This window comes from Giraffa tippelskirchi, chromosome 10 (assembly GCF_054371585.1).
Source record: "Giraffa tippelskirchi isolate mGirTip1 chromosome 10, T2T-mGirTip1v1.2.pri, whole genome shotgun sequence".
Taxonomy (NCBI): domain Eukaryota; kingdom Metazoa; phylum Chordata; class Mammalia; order Artiodactyla; family Giraffidae; genus Giraffa; species Giraffa tippelskirchi.
The window spans coordinates 92,203,048-92,229,656 of record NC_137284.1 but is presented as its reverse complement, the minus strand read 5'-3'; the positions used below and the strand labels follow the sequence as shown (position 1 = coordinate 92,229,656).

The following is a 26,609-nucleotide window of genomic DNA, read 5'->3' as shown; positions in this document are numbered from 1 at the left end:
TAACATATAAATGGGTCCATAGTTTTCCTTTTTCAAACTGTCCTCAAAATGAGTTGTAGAGGCATTGCTTCTATCTATCCTCTGGATAACTGTGTACTAGATTTAAGTAAATAGATTGTTCATTGAAAGTTCGATAGTTACTTTCTTTGTGGGAGATTACCAGTTTTTAAAAAATCAGGCAAAAACATAAGAAACTTAAAAATTTTTTTTCTGTGTCCTTATATTTTATATGTTTCTTTTAAACAGTATACTGATGGGTTTTTGAAAATTCAATCTCAAAAATCTTTTTTAACTGACAATTTTAATCTACTTATTTTTACTATGTTCTCTAATTTGGTTTTATTTTTTATTTTACCTTACATTGTGCTTATTCGTTCTGCTTTTTCTACATTTTTCTGTTTGCTTTTTGGGAGGGTCTTCTTTTGTATTGATTTAGTGTTTTTTCTTTCTTATTCTACTTCCCCTCATTGAAGCTATATCTTCTATTGTTTACTTAACATTTTTATCATTGCTCTTTAACTTTCTAAAAACAGCACAGAGAATACTACATAGCGGATTCACTTTGGAGTTATTTTACCTGAGTTTGAATCCAGCTCTTTGCTTACAAGCTGTGTGACCACTTTCTTTGCCACTTCATCTGTAACCTGAGGATAACTTTAATATCTAACTCAGATTGTCATTATGAAGGCTAAATGAGTTATTACATACGCCTGGTGCATTATAAACAATCAGTGGCTAGCTATTATTCATCTATATCTCAGCTCTCTTCCTAATTAACACACAACTCTGATCATCTCATCTTAATTAACATGCTATTGTTATCCAATATTTTAGTTGTCTTTCTTAATCCCACAATTTAGATGTTTTATTATTATTTTGTACTATATTTGTTTAGATTTACTCATGTATACCCCAATTTCTTTGCTCTCTGTTCCTTTTTGAATCTCAAATATTACTTGTTGACTCATTTTCAGAAATTTTTTCTGTGTTAATTTATTGTGAGTAAATCCCCTTAGGTTTTGTTTATCTGAGAATGACTGTATTCCACCTTTGGTCTTAAAAAACAGTTTTGATGTATAAAATTGTACATCAACTATACTTCAATTTTTTAAAAAAATAATAAAAAAGTTTTGCTGAAACAGTTTCAGGCTGACAATTATTTTACTTCAGCACTTTGAATATATTATGCTAATATCTCTGGGATTTATTATCAGTCTAGAAATTATTCTTTTGTAGATGGTATACCACTTCTCTTTAGTTACTTTTCTGGTAGTTCCTCTGGACTATGCTGCTACTGTCATGTTTGAATTTACTTTTCATTTATCTTGCTTGATATCTTGTATGATTCCTATATGTGTGGATTAGTGTTTTTCACCATTTATGGCAATTTTTCAAACAACTTGGATTCAAATATTAGCTTTCCCCTATTCTTTATCTCCTACTGGAACTCTAATTAGATATATATACCTTCCCTGTTTCTGAACCTCTTTTCATTTTCCAACCCCTTGGCTTTGTATATTTCATTCTGGGTAATTTCCTTAGATTTATCTTCTAGCTCACAACTTTCCTCTTCAGTTATACTTAATGTACATTTAATTTACAAACATATTTTAAATTTCAGTGATCATATTTTTCTAAGCATTTTTCCTCAGATCTATCTGGTTGTATCTAATGGATTCTTTATATATATTTTAGAAACCACTTTTATTTATTTTACATATAAAATATGATTATTTACATTCTCTATCTGGTGATTCCAGTATCTAAAATCTGTGGGGCAATAAATATGTTGTTAATTATTTCTGATGATTCTGTCTGATGGTTTATTTGTATGTTTAGTAATTTTAACATTGTGAGTACTTACTCCTCTGAGCATAATTGGTGAGCCAGCTACCGGTGTTCTAGCAAGTTCACAGATTTCTTGGTTTGGAGTTTCTTTTGACTATCCAGAGTCTGTTAGATTGAATTCCAGGTTAGAGTTGGCCAATTTTATGGGTTAAAAATTTCAGAGAGTGTCTATTCCTCTTCTTCACCCTATCTAGAATCAGTGTGGAGATAGAGTTCTTTACAGGCTTCTTTGCTTTGCTAGCTTGAATATTCTTCCTGGGCCATGCTTATCTAAGGTTGTAGCCATCTTCAAGGGTACTGGTTTAGGGTGTGGGGATTCTCAAATTTAGCCCATCTACTTCCAGCACCCAAAGCTTAACCTCCCATTCCTTTCTCCAATATATGGATTTTGCATTTGCTTATACTTTATGCTACTTTTTACTCTTTTTCTTTTTTTTTATGCCTTTGGGATTTCTCTTACTTCCTTGCAAGCCAAGCTATGTATTAAAACTAAGCTCATCATAACAAAAGTAAACAAATGGGACCTAACTAGGCTTAAAAGCTTTTGCACTTCAAAGGAAACCATAAACAAAACAAAAAGACAACCTTTGGAATGGAAGAAAATATTTGCCAATAAAGCAACTGACATAGGATTATTCTCCAAAATATATAAATAGCTTATGTGGCTCAATATGAAAAAAGAAACAACCCAATTAAAGAATTGAGTGGAAGATCTAAATAGACATTTCTCCAAAGAACTCATACAGATGGCCAAAATCATATGAAAAGATGCTCGACATCACTAATTATTAGAGAAATGCATATCAAAACTACAATGAGGTATCACCTCACATTGGTCAGAATGGCCATCATCAAAAAGTCTACAAACAATAGACTGGAGAGAGTGTGGGAACCTTCCTACATTATTGGTGGGAATGTAAATTGGTACAGCCACTATGGAGAACGGTATGGAGGTTCCTTAAAACACTAAAAATAGAGCTACCATTAGATCCAGCAATACCGCTCCTGAGCATATATCTAGAGAAAACTATAATTCAAAAAGATACTGCACCCCAGTGCTCACTGCAGCACTATTTACAATAGCCAGGACATGGAAGCAACCTAAATGTCCATCGAGAGGAACAGATAAAGGAGATGTGGCACATAGACATGATGGCATATTACTCAGCCATGAGAAATAATGAAATAATGCCATATGCAGTGACATGGATAGACTTAGAGATTGTCATACTGAGTGAAGTAAGACACTTCACTTCAGACAAAGACAAATATATGATACTGTTTATATGCAGAATATTAAAAAATGGGAATAAGAAACCTATTTACAAAACAGAAATTGAATCACAGATATAGCAAACAAACTTATGGTTACCAAGTGGACAGGGAGGGATAAATTGGGAGATGGGCATTAATATATAGACACTACTATATATAAAGTAGATAATCAACAAGGACCTAGTGTATAGCACAGGGACCTATACTCAGTACTCTGTAATAACCTTAATGGGAAAAGCATCTGAAAAATAATAGACATAGGAATATGTATAACTAAATCACTTTGCTGTACACCTGAAACTAACACAATTTTGTAAATCAACTGTGTTCCAATATTAAATTAAAAAAAATAAGGTCATTGTAATTTATTAAAGACCTGGTAGTATTGTGTAAGGAAGGCCTTTTAGAGTTTCCAGCTGATACCTGCTAGAAGCACAAGCAAAGAATAATCTTTTAAAAATATAAAATAGTTTCCATCTCTCCCCTATTAAGAACCTCAAATGGCTTTCTCTGACATTTAAAAAACTTACCAACCATCCTGGCCCACCAAGCCAGAAGCTGGTTTCTGAAGCCCCCGTCCCCTCCCTGCCGTCTGCTGCCTTAGAGCCGTTACACTAGTGGCTCCCCCTGTGTGGCATATCCTTCCCTCTTTCTTCACATGGCTGGCTCTTCCTATCATTCAGGTCTCACCTTAAATGTCACCTTTTCATAGTAGCCTTCCTTAATTCACTTCCCTATTTCTGCATCACATCACCTTGTTATAATTCTCTCTAGAACACCTCCCCTTCACCAATCACAGCCTTGTCATGGTGAAGAGACTTGTATAACTCAGTGAAGCTATGATCCACGCCATGCAGGGCCACCCAAGACAGACAGGTCATAGTGAAGAGTTCTGACAATACAATGGTCCACTGGAGAAGGGAATGGCAATCCACTCCAGTATTCTTGCCTCAAGAACTCCATGAATAGTATGAAAAAGGCAAAAAGATATCACAATAGAAAATGAGCCCCCCATGTTGAAAGATGTTCAATATGCTACTGGAGAAGAGCAGAGGCCAATTACTGATAGTTTCAGAAAGAATGAAGCAGTTGGGCCAAAGCAGAAATGATGCTCAGTTGTGGAAAGTAAAGTCCTATGCTGTAAAGAACAATATTGCATAGGAACCTGGAATGTTAGGTCCATGAATCAAGGTAAATTGGACATGGTCAAGCAGGAGATGGCAAGAGTGAACATCGATATCTTAGGAATCAGTAGACTAAAATGGACAGGAATGGGAGAATGTAATACAGATGACCATTACATCTACTACTGTGGGGAAGAATCCCTTAGAAGAAATGGACTAGCCTTCATAGTTAACAAGAGAGTCCAAAATGCAGTACTTGGCTGCCACCTCAAAAATGACAGAATGATCTCCGTTCGTTTCCAAGGCAAACCATCAGAATAATCCATCAACATCAGAGTAATCCAAGTCTATGCCCCAACCACTGATGCTGAAGAAGGAATTGACCAGTTCTGTGAAGACCTACATCTTCTAGAACTAACACCAAAATAAGATGTCCTTTTCATCATAGGGTATTGGAATGCAAAAGTAGGAAGTCAAGAGATATCTGGAATAACAGGAAAGTTTGGCCTTGGAGTACAAAATGAAGCAGGGCAAAGGCTAACAGAGCTTTGTCAAGAGAACATGCCAGTCATAGCAAACACCCTTTCCAACAACACAAGAGACAGCTATGACTCTACACATGGACATCACCAGATGGTCAATACCAAAATCAAACTGGTTATGTTCTTTGCAGCCAAAGATGGAGAAGTTCTATACAGTAGGCAAAAACAAACCTGGAGCTGACTGTAGCTCAGATCATCAGCTCCTTATTGCAAAATTCAGGCTTAAACTGAAGAAAGCATGAAACACCACTAGGCCATTCACATATGACCTAGATCAAATCCCTTATGGTTATACGGTGGAGGTGATGAATAGATTCAAGGGATTAGATCTGGTAGATAGAGTGCATGAAGAACTATGGACAGAGGTTCATAACAATGTATAGAAGGCAGGGACCAAAACCATTCCAAAGAAAAAGAAATGCAAGAAGGCAAAATGGTTATCTGAGAAGGCTTTACAAATAGCTGAGGAAAGAAGCAAAGTAAAAGGCAAGGGTGAAAGCAAAAGATGCCCAGCTGAATGCAGAGTCCCAGAGAATAGCAAGGAGGTATAAAAAAAAAAAAAGCCTTCTTAAATGAACAATGCAAAGAAATAGAGGAAAACAACAGAATGGGAAAGAGTAGAGATCTCTTCAAGAAAATTGGAGAGATCAAGGGAACATTTCATGCAAGGATTGGCATGATAAAGAACAGAAATAGTAAGGACCTAACAGAAGCAGAAGATATTAAGAAGAGGTGGCAAGAATACACAGAATTATACAAAACAAGTCTTAATGACCCAGATAACCATGATGGTGTGGTTACTAATCTAGAGCCAAACATCCTGGGCTGCGAAGTCTAGTAAGCCTTAAGAAGCATTACTATAAACAAAGCTAATAAAAATGATGGAATTTCAGCTGAGATATTTAAAATCCTAAAAGATGATGTTCTGAAAGTGCTGCACTCAATATGCCAACAAATTTGGAAAGCTCAGCAGTGGCTACAGGACTGGAAAAGGTCACTTTTCATTCCAATCCCAAAGAAAGGCAATGCCAAAGAATGTTCATACTACCATACAACTGTGCTCATTTCACATGCTAGTAAGGTTATGCTCAAAATCCTTCAAGCTAGGCCTCAACAGTACATGAACGGAGAACTTCCAAATGTACAAGCTGGGTTTAAAAAAAACAGAGGAATCAAAGATCAAATTGCCAACATTTGTTGTATCATGGAGAAAGCAAGGGCATTCCAGAAAAACTTCTGCTTTATTGACTACACTAAAGCCTTTGACTGTGTGGATCACAACAAACTGGAAAATTCTTAAAGAGATAGGAATATCAGACCACCTTATGTGTCCCCTGAGAAACCTGTATGCACAGTTAGAACTGGACATGGAACAACAGACTGGTTCAAAATTGGGAAACAAGTATGACAAGGCTGTATATTGTCACCCTGCTTATTTAAATTGTATGCAGAGTATATGTGAAATGGCAGCCTGGATGAACCACAAGCTGGAATCAAGATTGCCAGCATAAATATCAACAACCTCAGATATGCAGATGATACCACTCTAATGGCAGAATGCGAAGAGTAACTAAAGAGCTTCTTGATGAGGGTGAAAGAGGAGAATGAAAAAGTTGGCTTAAAATTCAACATTCAAAAAATGAAGACCATGGCAATTGATCCCATTACTTCATGGCAAACAGAAGAGGAAAAAGTGGAAACAGTGACAGATTTTATTTTCTTGGCCTCCAAAATTACTGCAGATGGTGACCCAAGCCATGAAATTAAAAGATGCTTGATCCTTGGAAGAAAAGCTATGACAAACCTAGACAGTGTATTAAAAAGCAGAGACATCACCTTGCTGACAAAAGTCCGTATAGTCAAAGGTATAATTTTTCCAGTAGTCAAGTATGGATGTGAGAGTTGGACCATAAAAAAGGCTGAGTGTCAAAGAATTGATGCTTTTGAATTATAGTGCTGGAGAAGACTCTTGAGAGTCCCTTGGACAGCAAGAAGATCAAACCAGTCAATCCTATTAGAAATCAATCCTGAATATTCACTAGAAGGACTGATGTTGAAGCTGAAGCTCCAATACTTTGGCCACATGATGGGAAGAACCGACTCATTGATGCTGGGAAAGATTGAAGACAAAAGAAGGGGGCAGCAGAGGATGAGATGGTTAGACATCACCATCAACTCAATGGACAGGAATCTCAGCAAATTCTGGGAGAGAGTGAAGGGCAGAGAAGCCTGGCGCGCTGCATTCCGTGGGACACAAAGAGTCGGACACAACTTAGCAAGAGAACAACAACAACAACAACTAGAGCATCTATTATTATTAGCAGACATTTCCCTATTTATTATCTCTTTTCCTACCAGAACATGAGACCCATAGGAGCAGGGACCTTATGTTTCTGGTTCACCACTATCTTTCCCAGGATTTAGAATAATTCCAGACACACAGTAAGGACTCAGTGCATGCTTGCTGAATGACTAGAGCTGAGTACTGGCAACATCACTTCTGTAGACAGGCCCTAGGCTCTCCAGTGCTCCATTGTGCCCACTACTTCCTATTATCTCGGCAGCCCAGCTTGCTTTGCTCTGTAACTTATTTATCTCCCTGGCTCTAGTAAGTTTTTGAGTTTTAAATCCCTACTCATAATGTTACTTTAATTAATTATCTTCGACATTTTGAGAGCAAAGGCCATGTTTATGTTTCTTTTCTTCTTCAGTGTCTTGCAAATAGTAGGGGGGAAGGAATTAAATTCATTGAGTATATTGCCTACTAGTCTAGCGCCAGCATAGCATTATACCTTAATTTATAGCCTCACAACACCACTATAGGGCCAGGCTTTGTGAGGGACTTCCCTGGTGGCTCAGACGGTAAAACGTCTGCCTACAATGCGGGAGACCTGGGTTCAATACCTAGGTGGGGAATGTCTCCTGGAGAAGGAAATGGCAACCCACTCCAGTACTCTTGCCTGGAAAATCCCATGGACGGAGGAGCCTGGTAGGCTACAGTCCATGGGGTCGCAAAGAGTTGGACACAACTGAGCGACTTCTCTTTCGCTTTAATAGGTGAGGCCTCTTGATGAAAGTGAAAGAGGAGAATGAAAAACTTGGCTTAAAGCTCAACATTCAGAAAACTAAGATCATGGATCCAGTCCCATCACTTCATGGGAAATAGATGGGGAAACAGTGGAAACAGTGAGACTTTATTTTTTGGGGCTCCAAAATCACTGCAGATGGTGACTTCAGCCATGAAATTAAAAGATGCTTACTCCTTAGAAGGAAAGTTATGACCAACCTAGACAGCATATTAAAAAGCAGAGACATTATTTTGCCAACAAAGGTCCGTCTAGTCAAGGCTATGGTTTTTCCAGTAGTCATGTATGGATGTGAGAGTTGGACTGTGAAGAATGCTGAGTGCCAAAGAATTGATGCTTTTGAACTGTGATGTTGGAGAAGACTCTTGAGAGTCCATGGACTGCAAGAAGATCCAACTAGTCCATCCTAAAGGAGATCAGTCCTGGGTGTTCCTTGGAAGGACTGATGTTGAAGCTAAAACTCCAATACTTTGGCCACCTCATGCAAAGAGTTGACTCATTGGAAAAGACCCTAATGCTGGGAAGGATTGGGGGCAGGAGGAGAAGGGGATGACAGAGGATAAGACAGCTGGATGGCATCACTGACTTGATGGGCATGAGTTTGGGTAAACTCCGGGAGTTGACGATGGACAGGGAGGCCTGGCGTGCTGCGATTCATGGGGTCGCAAAGAGTCGGACACGACTGAGCAACTGAACTGAACTGAATAGGTGAGGACACCAAGGCTTAGAGCTGTTTAGAGTTATGCAGTAAATGAAGGATATGGCATTAGGACCTACCCAGACAACACATACTCAGTATGAACTACTGCAAAACTGCTGCTCATGTCTAGGGAACAGGTGTCTGTTTCAATATGCAAGAGCCAAGGTGGAACAACCAACTGGGTATTTCAGAATATTTCAGGCCAGGTTTTACTTAACAGTCTGGCTATTCACTTCTCAATTTCATTCCACTGAATCTATGAAGGTTTAGCTTGAGGTGTGACTCTACTCGGTGAGAAGAGGCTTTGGAGGTGTTAATCATGCCTTTTGCATGATCAGGGTCCTGCACGCCCAATAAATGTCTGCTCTTGGCAAATATTATGGAATCTGACGGCAAAGAGATTTTTCAAAGATGGTTATTTCAGTCAAATCATCACCTGTCACTGGATCACTGAACAAAGATAGACACTGTATACAACAAATGTACGCCACAACACCAAACAATCTTTTAAATAACAAAATCGTATTTTTATTTTTTACAGAAATTCAGATATTCCAACAAATTTCTTTACATTTCCTGGACCTTAAAAAATTACACACAACTTTTGGACGCAATACAACAGAACAGAATGAGAAAGGGAGTCACTTTTTTTTTTTTAAAAGATAAAAACATACTTCTTATACTCAATTAACATTTAGTGATTTACATGTGTTTTACCTATGTACAAATGGTACACTGTCAATGACCCATCTTCAGAGCACTATGGTATGCTAAATTACACTTAGGTTTTATGGAAAACAACTTCTTAAAAACACTTGCATGTGGATAGGAAGCACTTTTTCATTTTCATAAACACCACTATTAGTGTTGTAGGACTCCCAGTGGAATCTACAATTTACACGGATTAGAGAAAGCCAATACCTTCTATTTTTATCGTAGGTAAAGTAGAGAGGTACCTCCCCTTAACTAAAAGATGAATTCTTGAAAAGTTGTGTGTAATTAAATTTAGTAAGTAGAGTGTTTTGAATGCAGAGGGAGAGCTAATATTTAAAGCAACAAAAAACTCCCAGAACAGCTAATACGTTTGAGATAATAAGTACTCCACTAATGTGGTTCTTTAGAAAATCCATATCTTTGTGAATTGCGTTTCACTTATTTGACTCTATCTGTAATATAATTTTTAGCCATTTGAAACATAAAACTCATTTGGGGCGAAAAGATGCTAATACCAGAGACATTTGACAAAACTAGGAGTAAGGATAAGAGAAATCAACCATGATCTGTATCCTGGTTGATTCTTCTTGTATTACTCTCCATTGTTCCAATAATATATACTAAATGGATCTTAGTTTTGAGTTCAAAAATGAAGGCATTCTACATGTTCATGTTTTCTGCTCAGGTATAGAACATGGTTTGGCTTATACTGATAACTCCTGCACATACATTTTAGCTTGTGTCATTCTCAAGCAACTGGCTACTTCAATATTAAATATTTTTCTGTTGTTGCATATTGCAGGAAATGTGATGAAGGTGATGGTGGGGGATGCCTGGGAGCAAAAGATTGTTGAAGACAGCTTATCATTTGTCACTACTTCTAAATGCCAATCAACTAAAAACAAACAAAAAAACTGAGTGTTCTTGAAACTAAAATTAGTAAACAAAAAGGCAACTTACTCCTACCAAGTTTCTTTGACCTGTATTAAGTATATATTCATTTAGTTCTAAGGCTATTAAATTATTATTTATTTTGTTAGTACCACTTACTATCATTTAGAAATAGGTTTGATGGAATGGTGTTATTTTTAAAATAAAAATGAGTGCCTGTCAGTAAGGGAAAGAAAGGATATGGATTTCTGATGATATGACAAAGAAATAGAAAAAGAAGATATTTTAGATGTTTATTTGTAAAGTATATTAAATTCTTATACATATTACTAGGGGCAATTAGAAAAAGTGTTTATTTGATAGCAGCCTATATGTTACATGTGAGCATTCAAGGTGAAAATGAGCTTTCTATATTTTTCAGAGTTCCTTGATGCTGTTTCCTGAAAGATAGGGAAATCTATGTTGCTCAGGAACCTATGATATAAAGATGTACTTCCTGTAATATACAGCTTGATGGAGTACTAGTATATGTCAGAAACACTTTCTCAGTAATAACTGGTACAGACAGATTAAACTGAACAAAGACTCAGTAAAAAGTTTGAAGCGTTAACATCTCTTAACTGAGTGGTTGTAACTAATTACACAGTGACATAAATGAACGGCAGAGATGGGAACCAAAGGTCATGGCTCCTATGAAAATATTCAGAGGCATTTTCTAAGATGCTTCCTCAATAACTGATGGTTTATCAGCCTCTTGGCTATTGAGATAGGAATAATTTAGGATGCACTGCTTTTTTTAAAATAATGTTGAAAGATTAAAGCTTTTTGTTTTCTGTTTGATTAAAAAAGGACAGTTTACAAACCTCAGTACATATATATTTTACATGTTAATTCTAGCACATTTATATTCCTCTTCTTTAAAATATTTCCTGACTGTGATTTCTTATGAATGTCATCTGCTCTTATTCAATGATAGTTTCCAATGAGCTGGTGTTTAATCCGTGATCATATCTCCTTTCAGGAAAATCACTCCCATCTCTGCCGATCTAGGTTTAGTGGATGCTTTGACAGTTGGATGCTTCACTCTCGCCGGCATCCATCTCGGTACTCTGATCTCTCCCAAGCGTCTTCCTTCTCGATGCTGATGTACAAAAGCTGTTATTTGATTAGTTTAGCTGTTATTTGATTTGTTTTGTGCTCATTCTAGAGAATATTGGCTTAGCAGAACTGCAGAGGGGGGTGGGGGGATAGGGAAGAAAAAGAGAAAAGAGAGAAAGAACAAATGCATCATTTTCTGTCCTCACGATTTTTGTGCATATTTGTCAAGGAAAAACCATACCAACAAATGCATCTTAGATTTGTTATCAAACAAGACTGAAAAGAGTGAGGTTTCTGGTCCATTAAACAAACAGCACAGCCTTCCTGGTGAGGGGGATCCCTTGATAATTCAGGCATGCATATTCCCTACATGTGGATGAAGATTACAGGCTGCTTTGAAGGAGCAAGGAAGAACGCAAAATGATCCCATGCATCACTGATTTTTCTGCCTGGCACAGAAAATGCCTCACTTGAGTTTTCCTTTTCCTTCCAAGTTTTATTTACTACTGAATGTACATTATACCAGTTTCAAAAAGAATGACTATAGAGATGAATCATCCACAATCCAACCACTTTGAGACACCAGCTGTTTTCTTCTCAAGTCTCTTTCTGTTCCTTATCTAAGGTGTGCACTTATTTGATATAGTTGGAATCACAGCGTAGATGACATTTTCAACACAATATTAAAAACAATTTCCTACATTTCCACTCTCTGCATCATCAGCATCAGTTTCTCATGACTGCATTATATTCCATTCCATTCTCATTCCTCTCCAGGCCACGCTCAATATTCCATTCTCAATGATTTCACTTCTGTCAGATTCATAGGGACGTTTCTGTTTCTTTTGTTACTATCGAAAATGAATATTTTTGCATATGAAACTTGACTTGTTCTTTTAAATTCTTTTCTTTAGGACAAATGTTCAGGGGAAGGCTGCTTCTCCTTTTCTGCAACATATTAGGGACTGTGCCTATATTGACAGAGACCACGGATGGTGCGATCTACTCCATCCTCTGGCTGTTAACCAGGAGTTAGGGGCACCTCATACATTGTGAAGATGGACCAATGCACCTAGTAGCTCAGATTGGGGCTGGCAGAAAACAATCTGTTGGATTTTGAATCACAGAGCACTTAGAAACACAAATTATAATAAAACACTTGGCCCATTATTCAGTTATAGTCCTCATCCCACATTTCAAGGTAAGATGATGCTTTCTGCATAAGTGCAAGAGAAACTCCTGAAAGATTCTGTCGTTGTTTCTAGAATTTATCCCCTTGTTGGCTTCCAACAGGCTTTAAAAAATCTTAACGCACATTATGATTTTTAACGAACTTCTCTCAGTCAGAGAAGTTGCTTTAATGTACCCAGACTACACAGGGGATAAATGAAATGTGATCATGCCATAATGATGATTAGTCTGTAATGATTCTCTGAGCTTGAATCACGCTGGCAGAGGCCCTCTGGAAGGGAATGCTTTCTTCAGATAAGCAACATAAGCCAGCAATCCAAGGATCTGACATAGTGCCACAGGCACTTCTGAACTTGAGTGGTCTCTGCTGCAGCGTCATGGAGGTGCTCTGGCTCAATGGAATCCAAAGTTGGGCTTGCAGGTCCATGATTCCACTGCTCCAGCTCATAATTCGCTCATTCTGCATCATTTTCTATTTAAAATCCACAAAACTGAATGTCTGGGTTTTCCAGCAAGATTTGTGAAAGGTGCTACCTGGGGAGGGAGAGGGGGAGTGGGTGGTGGTGTATATGTGGGAAGGAGAATAGGGAAATGGTGACGAAAAGTGACCCTGCATGTGGAAGTACACTTCCAGGGCTGTACGTATGTGATGCAGGGGACGAGGAGACAAGAGGGAGTCCCCGTTGTACTGAGGTTCACAAATGAATATACCCCTGATTTAATGATAGAAAAGTCTGCTTTGGTTGAACCATTTGTTTCCAGGTAGCGCTAGTGGTAAAGAACCCACCTGCCAGTGCAAGAGACATGAGACGTGAGTTTGATCCCTGGGTTGGGAAGATCCCCTGGAGGAGGGCATGGCAACCCACTTCAGTACTCTTGCCTAGAGAACCCCATGGACAGAGAAGCCGGGAGTGCTATGGTCCATAGCGTCACAGAGAGTCAGACACGACTGAAGTGACTTAGCATACAGGCGCAAAGAACACAAGACTCCCACTTTCTCTCTCCCCGGTGCTAAGCTGCCTGATTTGGCCTTATAACATCACATTGGGCTGGGAAGAGAGCAGACAGGGGTGGAAGGGCTTCAGATCAGCCCCTAGAGCTCTGACATCCAAGCCTGGGGAGAAAGGAATTTTCTATAGGAAAGGCACCTCCCTGGGAAAATCCCGAGCTTTCTTGTACAAAGGGAACCTCTGTGGCCAGTCTCACAGGGTTTCCTATTTATGCCCCACCATCTTGGCCCATGGCTGAGGGACAGGCCACAGCAAGTCTTTTATCACCAACCCTTCCTGGATCTGCTCTGATCTTGGCTCACAGGCAGCCACTACGTAGCCAAATGCTTCATTGGATCCCTCACTGCAATCTCACCATCAATTACTCAGCTCTTCCTTCTTAAAGCTCTTTTCTTTGTTGACCACTGTTGACATTGGGGCTACACTCCCCAACCCCAGTGCTAACCTTGGGCAGGGAGCTGAGGAGTGAATGGGAAAAGAGAGAGCGAGGCCTTTGAGCCAGGCCTGGACAAAGGGAGGCAAGTGGGTCTCTTCGCATAGGAGATTCAAGGAGGTGCTCACTCTCAGGGTTGTGCAAACACAGGACAAGGGCCTCCTTACATTCTGCATGCCAGGCTCCTCACTGGCCTCACCCTAGCCCCAGTCCTGCTGTGAGCACAGGCTGCACCATCACCGGGTCCCTTGGGGAAACTGGCTGGGCTGGGGTTACTCAGACATGGCTCCCACTGTGTATGCTTTCTTCCTAGAAAGACTGACTCTACCATGCAACAGGAACCCGGGGGCATACAAGAATTCTGCAGCATGTCCTAGGCTGAGAGAACCAGCACTTGTATTCCAGGGGTGATCAGAACACCAACACTCCCCACACAATGTCAGGACAACACTCTGTAGAAGCAGTGCAGTGAGAATGCTACCACAATTACTTAAATGACCTGCACAAAGAATTTTCCACCTGAAGGCTTGGAGAGGGTAGCCCTTCAAACAGATGTGTGAAGCCGGCAGGTTAAGAGGGTAAAGGGCAGGGTTTTCCCCTCCAGATGTTGCTGTCACTCCTTCCAATAATTCTCAGACACCAGGGCCGTCTGCAGAATTTGGTGGCAGCATTAGCATGGTTACACTGTGATCTTTGCTTTACAAAACTTTCTGCTTTTTTCAAAATTCTTGCTAACATTTCCCACGCACCATGGATGTTGCATAGCTCAGGGGAGTCAATTTAAAAGCTGTCGTCTCCTAGGTTTGTACAGAGCAGGACTGAATAAATAAGTCATTCAGTGCTGCTGTGGATCTTTGTTCAGTTGGGTTTCTCCTTGTAACATGTCATGGGCTCTGAGGCACCCATGTTCCATTTCCAAAGGGCTCTTTGCAAACCCTTTTTGAAGCTGTCATTTGAATCACTGCTCAAGAGAGCAGCATTTATAATGGCCACATTGTCCACACTATCTAAATGCTGTGGTATCGCTGGATTTTCTATGTTTGCCAGCTCTGAAAGGTCTCCCGTGATCTGCTTCTGCAGATTGTTCCCATCTGACCTATTCCATAAGGGCTTGGAGCTCCCACTGTCAGGACAGCTGAGGGGCAGGCACTGAGTGAGAAAAATGCTTGGTGGGGGCGTCAGGCTTTTAGCAGAAGGGCATGCTAAATCTTTGTTGTGAAAATGAGTAAGGGTGGAATTCCAGGCTGTTTTTCCCTCATTGGCCCTACAGGCTTTGTCATTTTCTCCCACTCTGTTGTTTCAAACTGTGCCCACCTCTAACAACACTTTCTGACATCCTTCGTCTTTGGGAGGTTGAATATGGCCCCCTGGAAATAACACCTCACCTGCTAAGCCCTCAGGAGCTCTACAGGATCTGCCCTATGGTAGGGGTGGTGGCGGGGGTGGAGAGCTGGCTACAGATTCTCTGCGTTTCCTCTCACTGAGAGGAGGGTTTATGTTCCCATCCCCTTCAATCCAGGCTGTAAGAGTATCAGTGGTTTGCTTTTTAATGTGGTTAAAAAAAAAAACAACAACACATAGAATACAATCTACCGTCTAAGTAATTTTGAAGTGTGTAGTTCAGTAGTGTTCAGTAAATTCACACTGTTGTGAAACAGATCTCCAAGACTTTCCATAATGCAAGCCTGAAATTCTATAACCATTACACAACATCCCATCTCCCTCAGTAACATACCCCGACCCCTCAGTAATCACCATTCTGTTTCCCCTTTGTATGAATTCGATGTCTTTAGATAGCTCCTGTGGGGGAATTATACAGTATTTGTCTTTTTGCAACTGGTATATTTCACTTAGCATAATATCCTCAAGGTTCATCTATGCTGTAGCATGTGACAGGATTTCCTTATTTTCTAAGGTAGAATAATATTCCATTGTATGTATGTACCACATTCTGCTTATCCGTTCATCTGTTGATGGGCATTTGGGTAGTTTCCACCTCTTGCGTATTGTGCACAGTGCTGCTATGACATGGGTATGAAGGTACCATTCTCATGCGTATCCAATTCTCCTGGATACATACTCAGAAATGGGACTGCTGGATCATATGGTAGCTCTATTTTTAGCTTTTTGAGGAACCTCCATACTATTTTCCTTTTTGTGTGTGTGGTTTTTTTTTCATACTATTTTCTATTGCACTGTTTTATAATCCTACCCACAGTGCACAAAGATCCAATTTCTTCATATCTGTCTGACATTTAAAAATTTCTGTTTTGATTTGAGAGTAGTCATCCTGATGGGTGTGAGGTGATAACTGTAGTTTTGATTTGCATTTTTCTGATCATTAGTGATGTTGAGAACCTTTAGAGCACTGGCAATTTCCAATCTCTCTGCTGGAGTGACCACATGAAGAGGTCCTGGTAGAACATGGAGAGGGAGAGTGGTCCAGCCGAGGCCAACTTTGCAGCCATCCCTGCAAGGGGCCTACCTGTGAGTGAGCCTTCTTGGACCCTCCATACTACTGATCCCCAAAGTGACCCTAGTTGATGCTACATGGAGCAGAAGAACTGCTCAGTTAAACCCTTCCCAAATTCCTGATCCACACAATTGTGAGAAATAATAAAACTGGTTGTTAGGAGCCATCCTAATGGGTGTGAGTTTTTTCAACAAAACTTTGACAAAGTTTTAAGCCACAAAAATTTGGGATAGTTTCTCATGCAGCAATAGATAACTGCAACAGTGGGCAGATGCCCTTTCTCTGACTGTGGTTTAGATCTGCTGCATTAAATATTCCTTCATGGCACAATTTCCAGAGGAGCAGTACCTGAAACCCCATCCTCTGATTACTGGTTTACCTGTATCCTCTCTTTGGGCAATCACTGGTTTGTCCCTCAAGGGGTCTAACTGTAGTGGGTTTGGATTTGTGCTGAAAATAAATGCATGGTCAAAATATACTTCTGTGCTGAATTAAGGTCTAACATTGATTTTGGTTGCAGCTGATTAGCACTAACACCGTAGGTGATGAGAAGGACTGAAGTTGTTGAGGTTGCATGTATATGTCCATTGCTCATCTTGACTTGCAGGCCACCTCCCATTCATCAATCCCCGCCAGCACACTCTCTGGCCCCTGACTGCAGTGATGCAAGAAAACAGTGAGATAGGAAGCTATGTCCCAGTTACCAAGTCCTTCTAGATTCTCTAATGCCTTTTTACCACAACCAGAGGTAAATACCAGTACTTCTTCTGGGGTTTATCATCCAGCTCACATCCAAATTTTTAGTTGCTCATAGCCTGGACTTTTTGATGGGCCTGGCTGTGACTGTACCTGCTTGGTGGCATCTAGAGTTTCAGTGCCAGCGCCAGAGGCAGAGGGATGGGCATGGAGGAGAAAAGAAGGATTACAGGTGATAGTATTATAGTCTTTGACTCTCTTCACATAGGACCAGTGATTATATTTACATTTTTAGAACAGAAAGCAAAACACAAAATAGAAATAACTTACTCGTGAAGACATCCACCCCCGTTACCTGTCATAGTTCGGTTTGGTTTCTTACCATCACATTTCAGTTTATTTGCTTCATAGCAAATGAACTAGCTCATAATTAACAATTCACCCTGTGGTCATGACAATCTTTTAAAAATATTAGTAAAAACAAAAACAAATTGAGTATTACCATAAATGAAATTGCAAATCATGGAACCCAAATATGTGTGAGCTCCTCAAAATAAATATTCATTTCTGCCTGTGACAGTGAATATTCAGCCTCCCACATCTTCCTCTTAGCTGCTTCTGCTTCCTGCTCAGGAAAGATGACCAAGAATAATGTGTCATTTCCTGCTTCCTTGCTTCTGTCCACGTCTGTCTTGCCCTAGGTGTACTCTCCCTCTGCCTCACAGGTTTTCTCTCCTCCAAATGCTCCCTTGAGATATAAACTTCCTGATTTTCTTGAAGGCATATAGCTGTTTGGTTAAAGATGTTTTCTCTGGCTCTGAATACTAATCTCACCTGGGTGGGTAACCCTATAGAGGTTCTTTAACATCTCTGAGTTTCATTTGAAAGATGGGAGTAACCCCTTCCCAAGGCTGTCCTGATGACTGATAGAGATGATGCTTATAAGATGCTTAAGACTGAATGGACAAATGTGGCCAACAGGAAGAACTCAGTAAATGTTGTCACGTTGTTTCTGCTGAAGGGTGAGATAACTTAAAAAAAAATGTCTGAATATGAAACAGACACACACAAAAGTGCTGTGTCTCTACTATCATGATTTCCCAAGTGAGCATATGTGGGTATGTACATGTATCTGAGGTTCTTGGTCTTGGAAAGAGTGGTCAGAGTGACTCTGTGAAGTGGCAGCCAACCCCAGAGGAGGTGCTAGGAGCTTCCAGAATGAAAGGCAGGGCCACTTTCCCTGATCAGGCACACCAGATCTGCTTTTCTTTGTAACTTGTTTGGACTCTCAGGCTGTTGAGAGTTGTCACTAGGAAAATCCAGCCCCAACCCAGAATGCACCAGTCCACTCAACCAGAACCACAATCACCTGCTTCTAAGCATATCTCCAAGATTTCAGTTCTATGAAAACTTTCCAGAGTTGTCCTGTTCAGCTTTGTTTATACACAAGATGACTTTGTGGGAGAATATCCATTTTTTAGGAAATGTTTTTTTGCAAAAGTCAATATTCTCAATAGAGGCTGTGGACTCTCTGCCTTTTACCCTTGGGTGTTGCCATTTCACTGTCCACTGGACCCGTGTCCAACTGCCTGCCCCAGCATCTCTTTGCCTGAGGACTTTCTCTGGACATAAGAACTCTCTCTGCTTATGCACAGGGCAGATGAGAAGTGCCAGGGAATTAAGTCTCCTCTTCCCAGCAGTCCTCAGTCAATGACTGATGGAAGTTGAGGTATACATACCACCTCCCTGGTCCATGGTCTCCCAGGCTTCTCCCATGGGACTGAGCTCCAATTACCCACGAAGTGACTTGTGGCTGCCCTCCTTTTCATGTCTTCCCTTCTCATGTCCCACCAGTGTTTCCTGGGATTGCTTCCCCAACAAACTATTTACACTTGATTCCTGGTTTCAGGGACTGCCTATGGGAGAATCTGAACTAAGACTGTAATTTTTTTTAATTTATTTTTTTAATTGAAGGAAAGTTGCTTTACAATGTTGTGATGGTCCTTGCAGTACGACAATGCAAATCAGCCATAATTATACATACATCACTTCTCTCTTGAGCCTCCCCCCTCTCCCTCCATCCTAGTCCTCTGATCATCACAGAGCACCTGGCTGGGCTCCCTGTGTTATATAGCAACTTCTCACCAGCTATCTGTTTTACACATGATAGCGTATGTATGTCTACGCTACCTTCTCCACTCATCTCACTCTCTCCTTCCCGCACTATGTCCACAAGTCTCTGTAACTGTGTCTCCACATTAGAAAGTCATCTCCCCTTCACTCCAGCTGTTTCCTACAAAGGATTCAGTTCGGCTTTTTTGCTCTGCTTTTTTCTGCTCTGTGGAGCTGATGCTGATATGCCCCTAGTGGAAGTAGATACCTATCTGTGTGGGGAAGTTTATGGGTAATGGCTGCCAGCATAACAAGCTTGGGCATTAAAAGAGAAAATGCTAAGGATTTCTTTAAGGCATAGGAAGACGGGCACAAAACAAATTATCCATCAAAAGTTAAATGTCAAGATTAGTAAGCTCTTTTGTGAAGCTTCATCTCGGTTCCCTTCCCTTGACCCCTGAAACCCAGGGAGGCCTGCAAGAGTTTTAATGTGATTTCTAGAATGTGCTTAACTTTCAGAGAGAGAACAGCTTAGCCCCTGGGAGGATTCCATTAATACAATTTTGCAATAGAAAACCTTCCTATTGCCTAATCTTATTAGACCTGTTTTATGGACAGTAAGTGGGTAAAAGCTGAGTTTGTGACTTGGTAACTGTGAATACACAATTTTTGAGTGCTTAGAATTGTGAAATAAAGAAGAGATTTTCTATGTGTGCAGAGAGGAGGTACAGAACTCCAGAAATGACCATTTACTAAAACAATAAAACAGGAGCATGCCATATCCAAGTAGCCACCACAAAATAACACAAGGGAGGGAAAAAGAGAGGAACCAGTTACTCCAATCTTTCTCCAACTCTCCTAATAAATAAGACCTTCGATATAACCTTAAAACCATTTGTTAGTAGCCATCCTTACTTATATTTGTACTTTTGCTTAGTTTTACATCATTTACTCAACAAATACTAAATTGAGCATATGTGATGCGTCAGGCACAGTTGTAGGTGCTAGGGACACAGTGGTGGACAGAAGAGAATAAGTCCTAGCTCTCACAGACCTTGCATTTGAATGTGGTAGACAATAAACAAATCAACACACATTGTAATATATCAGATCATTTTAGGTGCTAAGAAGAAAAATAAATCAGAGTAAGAAAAGAGTTGCTATTTGGAAGTAGGTGATCAGGGAGGGCCTCTTTGCATGAAGCAAGGGAACAAGATAGGTGTGTTCTTTACCTTTTGGGTGGAGCCATCAGCAAAGGCAAATGCAGGAGGAAGAGCAGGGGAGCCAGGGTATCTGGGGACAGGAGACGGGTCAGCCACGTGGATGGGGCAAATCTTGTGATAGGGAAGTCATCGGAGGGTAGGGAGGTAATGAGAACTATGTTATAAAAAATTCATCTATGGCTATTTGTAGCAACCAGACTGTAAGGGTAAGAATGGAAGCAGGAAGGGCAGTTAGGAGACAAGAAGTAGCCTGGGTGAGCAGAAGAGCTGGCTTGGACCAGGCTGGTAGAAGTGGAGGTGGTGATAGGCAGATTTAAGATGCACTCTTAAGGGAGACTTGGTGATATGCTGCATGAAGTGTGTGATGGGGGAGGGGAGGAGACTGACTAACGGATGATGGAGTTTCTGATCCAACCCATTTGGGTGAATGATATGCTATTTCCTGGAATGGGGCAACACTGGGGGAGAAACATTATTTGAGGAAAATCAGAATTTAGTTTTTTATGTGTTAAAGTTTGAGCCAATTATAAGACATCTAGGTGGAGGCCAGCAAGACAGATGGGTCATGGTGGAGAGTTCTGACAAAATGTGCTCCCCTGGAGAAGGGAATGGAAAACGACTTCAGTATTCTTGCCTTGAGAACCCCATGAACAGCATGAAAAGACAAAAAGATATGACACTGAAAGATGAACGTCCCAGGTCAGTAGGTGCCCAACATGCTACTGGAGAAGAGTGGAGAAATAGCTCCAGAAGGAATGAAGGCTGAGCCAAAGCGAAAACAACACCCAATAGTGGATAAGACTGGTGATGGAAGTAAAGTCCGATGCTGTACAGAACAATATTGCATAGGAACCCGGAATGTTAGGTCCATGAATCAAGGTAAATTGGAAGTGGTCAAACGAGATGGCAAGAGTGAATGTCGACATTTCAGGAATCAGTAAACTAAAATGGACCAGGACAGGCAAATTTAATTCAGATGACTGAATTAAATCTACCAGTAGATATATTATATCTACTAGTATGGGCAAGAATTCCTCAAAAGAAATGGAGTAGCCCTCATAGTCAACAAAAGAGTCTGAAATGCAGTACTTGGGTGCAATCTCAAAAATGACAGAATGATCTCTGTTCATTTCCAAGGCAAACCATTCAATGTCACACTAATCCAAGTCTATACCCCAATCACTAATGCCGAAGATGCTGAAGTTGAATGGTTCTATGAAGACCTACATGACATTCTAGAACTAACAACAAAAAAGATGTTCTTCTCATCATGGGGGACTGGAATATAAAAGTAGGAAGTCAAGAGATACCTGGAGTAACAGGCAAGTTTGGCCTTGGGAGTACAAAATGAAGCACAGCAAAAGCTAACAGAGTTTTTCCAAGAGAATGCACTGGTCATAGCAAACACTCTCATCCAACAACACAAGAGATGACTCTACATATGGACATCACCAGATGGTCAATACCGAAATCAGATTGATTATATTCTTTGCAGCCGAAGATGGAGAAGCTCTATACAGTCAGCAAAAACAAGACCAGGAGCTGACTGTGGCGCAGATCATGAACTCCTTATTGCCAAATTCAGACTTAAATTGTAGAAAGGAGGGAAAACCACTAGGCCATTCAGGTATGTCCTAAATCAAATCCCTTACAATTATACAGTGGAAGTGACAAATAGATTCAAGGCATTAGATCTGATAGACAGGGTGCCTGAAGAACTATGGACGGAGGCTCATATCTCTGTACAGCAGGTGGTGATCAAAACCATCCCTAAGGAAAAGAAATACAAAAAGGCAAAATGGTTGCCTGAGGAGGCCTTACAAATAGCTGAGGAAAGAAGAAAAGCAAAAGACAAAGGAGCAAAGGAAAGATATACCCATCTGAATGCACAGTTCTAAAGAACAGCAAGGAGAGATAAGAAAGCCTTCCTAAGTGGTCAATGCAAAGAAATAGAGGAAATCAACAGAATGGGAAACACTAGTGATCTCTTCAAGAAAATTAGAGATATCAAGGGAACATTTCATGCAAAGATGGGCACAATAAAGGACAGAAATGGTATGAGCCTAATAGAAGCAGAAGATATTAAGAAGAGGTGGCAAGAATACACAGAAGAACTATACAAAAGTGATCTTAATAACCCAGATAACCATGTTGGTGTGATCACTCACCTAGAGCCAGACATCCTGGAACACAAGGTCAAGTGGGCCTTAGGAAGCATCACTATGAACAAAGCTAGTGGAGGTGATGGGATTCTAGTTGAACTATATCAAATCCTAAAAGATGATGCTCTTAATGTGCTGTACTTAATATGCCAGCAAATTTGGAAAACTCAGCAGTGGCCACAGGACTGGAAAAGGTCAGTTTTCATTCCAATCCTAAAGAAAGGCAATGCCAAAGAATGTTCAAACTACCACACAATTGCACTCATTTCACATGCTAGCAAAGTAATGCTCAAAATTCTCCAAGCTAGGCTTCAACAGTACATTAACTGAGAACTTCCAGATATTCAAGCCGGATTTAGAAAAGGCAAAGGAGCCAGAGATCAAATTGTCAGCATCTGTTGGATCATAGAAAAAGCAGAAAAAATCCAGAAATACATCTACTTCTGCTTCATTGACTACACTAAAGCCTTTGACTGTGTAGATCACAACAAACTGTGGAAAATTCTTAAAGAAATGGGAATACCAGACCACTGTACTTGCCTCCTGAGAAACTTGTATGCAGATCAAGAAGCAACAGTTAGAACTGGACATGTTACAACAGACTGGCCTTTCGCCGCTGCGGCCGCGACCATGAGTATGCTCAGGCTTCAGAAGAGGCTTGCCTCCAGTGTCCTTCACTGTGCAAAGAGAAGGTCTGGTTTGATCCCAATGAGACTGATGAAATCGCCAATGCCAACTCCCGCCAGCAGATCTGGAAGCTGATCATAGATGGGCTGATCATCTGGAAGCCTGTGACTGTCCATTCTGGGGTTCCATGCTGGAAAAACACCTTGGCTCACTGGAAGGGCAGGCATATGATTATAGGTAAGCGGAAGGGTACTGCCAATGCTCAAATGCCTGAGAAGGTAACCTGGACGAGGAGGATGAGAATTCTGCATCAGCTGCTCAGATGATAGTGTGAATCTAAGAAGATTGACCGCCACATGTATCACAGCCTGTACCTGAAGGTGAAGGGTAACGTGTTCAAAAACAAGCGGATTCTCATGGAACATATCCACAAGCTGAAGGCAGACAAGGCTCACAAGAAGCTTCTGGTGGACCAGGCTGAGGCCTGCAGGTCTAAGACCAAGGAAGCCCGCAAGTGCCATGAAGAGCGGCTCCAGGCCAAGAAGGAGGAAATCATCAAGATTCTGTCCAAGGAGGAAGAGATCAAGAAATAAAGTTCTCCCCCTCTTCTCTGTACATAGTGGCCTAGGCAATTGCATAGATGACTCATTCAATAAAAGACAAGCCTTTGTCTGCCTAAAACAATAAAGTAAATGGCAACGGGATCATACTTATCAATGATTACCTTAAATGTAAATGGGTTGAATGCCCCAACCAAAAGACAAAGACTGGATGAATGGATACAAAAACAAGACCCTGTATATGTTGTCTACAAGAGACCCACCTCGAAACAAGGGACACATACAGACTGAAAGTGAAGGGCTGGAAAAATATATTCCATGCAAATAGAGACCAAAAGAAAGCAGGAGTAGCAATACTCATATCAAATAAAATAGACTTTAAAACAAAGGCTGTGAAAAGAGACAAAGATGGACACTACATAATGATCAAAGGATCAATCCAAGAAGAAGATATAACAATTATAAATATATATGCACCCAACATAGGAGCACCGCAATATGTAAGGCAAATGCTAACAAGTATGAAAAGGGAAATTAACAATAACACAATAATAGTGGGAGACTTTAATACCCCACTCACACCTATGGATAGATCAACTAAACAGAAAATTAACAAGGAAACACAAACTTTAAATGATACAATAGATCAGTTAGACCTAATTGATATCTATAGGACATTTCACCCCCAAACAATGAATTTCATCTTTTTCTCAAGCACACATGGAACCTTCTCCAGAATAGATCACATCCTGGGCCATAAATCTAACCTTGGTAAATTCAAAAAAATTGAAGTCATTCCAAGCATCTTTTCTGACCACAAAGCAGTAAGATTAGATGTCAATTACAGGAGAGAAACTATTAAAAATTTCAACATGTGGAGGCTGAACAGCACGCTGCTGAATAACCAACAAATCACAGAAGAAATCAAAAAAGAAATAAAAATATGCATAGAAACAAATGAAAATGAAAACACAACAACCCAAAACCTATGGGACACTGTAAAAGCAGTGCTAAGGGGAAGATTCATAGCAATACAGGCTTACCTCAAGAAACAAGAAAAAAGTCAAATAAATAACCTAACTCTACACCTAAAGCAACTAGAAAAGGAAGAAATGAAGAACCCCAAGGTTAGTAGAAGGAAATAAATCTTAAAAATTAGGGCAGAAATAAATGCAAAAGAAACAAAAGAGACCATAGCAAAAATCAACACAGCCAAAAGCTGGTTCTTTGAGAAGATAAATAAAATTGACAAGCCATTAGCCAGACTCATCAAGAAACAAAGGGAGGAGAATCAAGTCAACAAAGTTAGAAACGAAAATGGAGAGATCACAACAGACAACACAGAAATACAAAGGATCACAAGAGGCTATTATCAGCAACTATATGCAAATAAAATGGACAACTTGGAAGAAATGGACAAATTCTTAGAAAAGTACAACTTTCCAAAACTGAACCAGGAAGAAATAGAAAATCTTAATAGACCCATCACAAGCACGGAAATTGAAACTGTAATCAGAAATCTTCCAGCAAACAAAAGCCCAGGACCAGACGGCTTCACAGATGAATTCTACCAAAAATTTAGAGAAGATCTAACACCTATCCTACTCAAACTCTTCTAGAAAATTGCAGAGGAAGGTAAACTTCCAAACTCATTCTATGAGGCCACCATCACCCTAATACCAAAACCTGACAAAGATGCCACAAAAAAAAGAAAACTACAGGCCAATATCACTGATGAACATAGAGGCAAAAATCCTTACCAAAATTCTAGCAAACAGAATCCAACAACATATCAAAAAGATCATACATCATGACCAAGTGGGCTTTATCCCAGGGATGCAAGGATTCTTCAATATCTGCAAATCAATCAATGTAATACACCACATTAACAAATTGAAAAATAAAAACCATATGATTATTTCAATAGATGCAGAGAAAGCCTTTGACAAAATTCAACACCCATTTATGATAAAAACCTTCCCAAAAGCAGGAATAGAAAGAACATACCTCAACATAATAAAAGCTATATATGACAAACCCACGGCAAACATTATCCTAAATGGTGAAAAACTGAAAGCATTTCCCCTAAAATCAGGAACAAGACAAGGGTGCCCACTCTCACCACTACTATTCAACATAGTTTTGGAAGTTTTGGCCATAGCAATCAGAGCAGAAAAAGAAATACAAGGAATCCAGATTGGAAAAGAAGAAGTAAAACTCTCACTGTTTGCAGATGCCATGATCCTCTACATAGAAAACCCTAAAGACTCCACCAGAAAATTACTAGAGCTGATCAATGAATATAGTAAAGTTGCAGGATATAAAATCAACACACAGAAATCCCTTGCATTCCTATACACTAACAACGAGAAAACAGAAAGAGAAATTAAGGAAACAATTCCATTCACCACTGCAACAAAAAGAATAAAATACTTAGGAATATATCTACCTAAGAAACAAAAGACCTACATATAGAAAACTATAAAACACTGGTGAAAGAAATCAAAGAGGACACAAACGGAGAAACATACCGTGTTCACGGATCAGAAGAATCGATATAGTGAAAATGAGTATACTACCCAAAGCAATCTATAGATTCAATGCAATCCCTATCAAGCTACCAACGGTGTTTTTCAGAGAACTAGAACAAGTAATTTCACAATTTGTATGGAAATACAAAAAACCTTGAATAGCCAAAGCAATCTTGAGAAAGGAGAATGGAACTGGAGGAATCAACCTGCCTGACATCAGGCTCTACTACAAAGCCACAGTCATCAAGATAGTATGGTACTGGCACAAAGACAGAAATATAGATCAATGGAACAAAATAGAAAGCGCAGAGAT

The 26,609-nt window shown here is 39.9% G+C and overlaps 1 protein-coding gene, 1 long non-coding RNA gene and 1 pseudogene across 2 annotated transcripts in view; 2 read left to right on the top strand and 1 right to left on the bottom strand.

Moving 5' to 3' along the window:
- The window catches only part of LOC145524134 (uncharacterized), an 80,125-nt gene that overhangs the window by 22,887 nt on the left and 30,629 nt on the right, over positions 1 to 26,609 (top strand). The window lies entirely within an intron of this gene.
- The window catches only part of LHFPL3 (LHFPL tetraspan subfamily member 3), a 589,331-nt gene continuing 571,802 nt past the window's right edge, over positions 9,081 to 26,609 (bottom strand). The window contains exon 3 of the mRNA XM_081535831.1: positions 9,081 to 11,407. Within this exon, the coding sequence (XP_081391957.1) occupies positions 11,379 to 11,407 (29 nt within the window). The 3' untranslated portion in view covers positions 9,081 to 11,378. The remainder of the gene's footprint in view (positions 11,408 to 26,609) is intronic.
- LOC145524132 (large ribosomal subunit protein eL19 pseudogene) lies at positions 23,200 to 23,823 on the top strand (annotated as a pseudogene).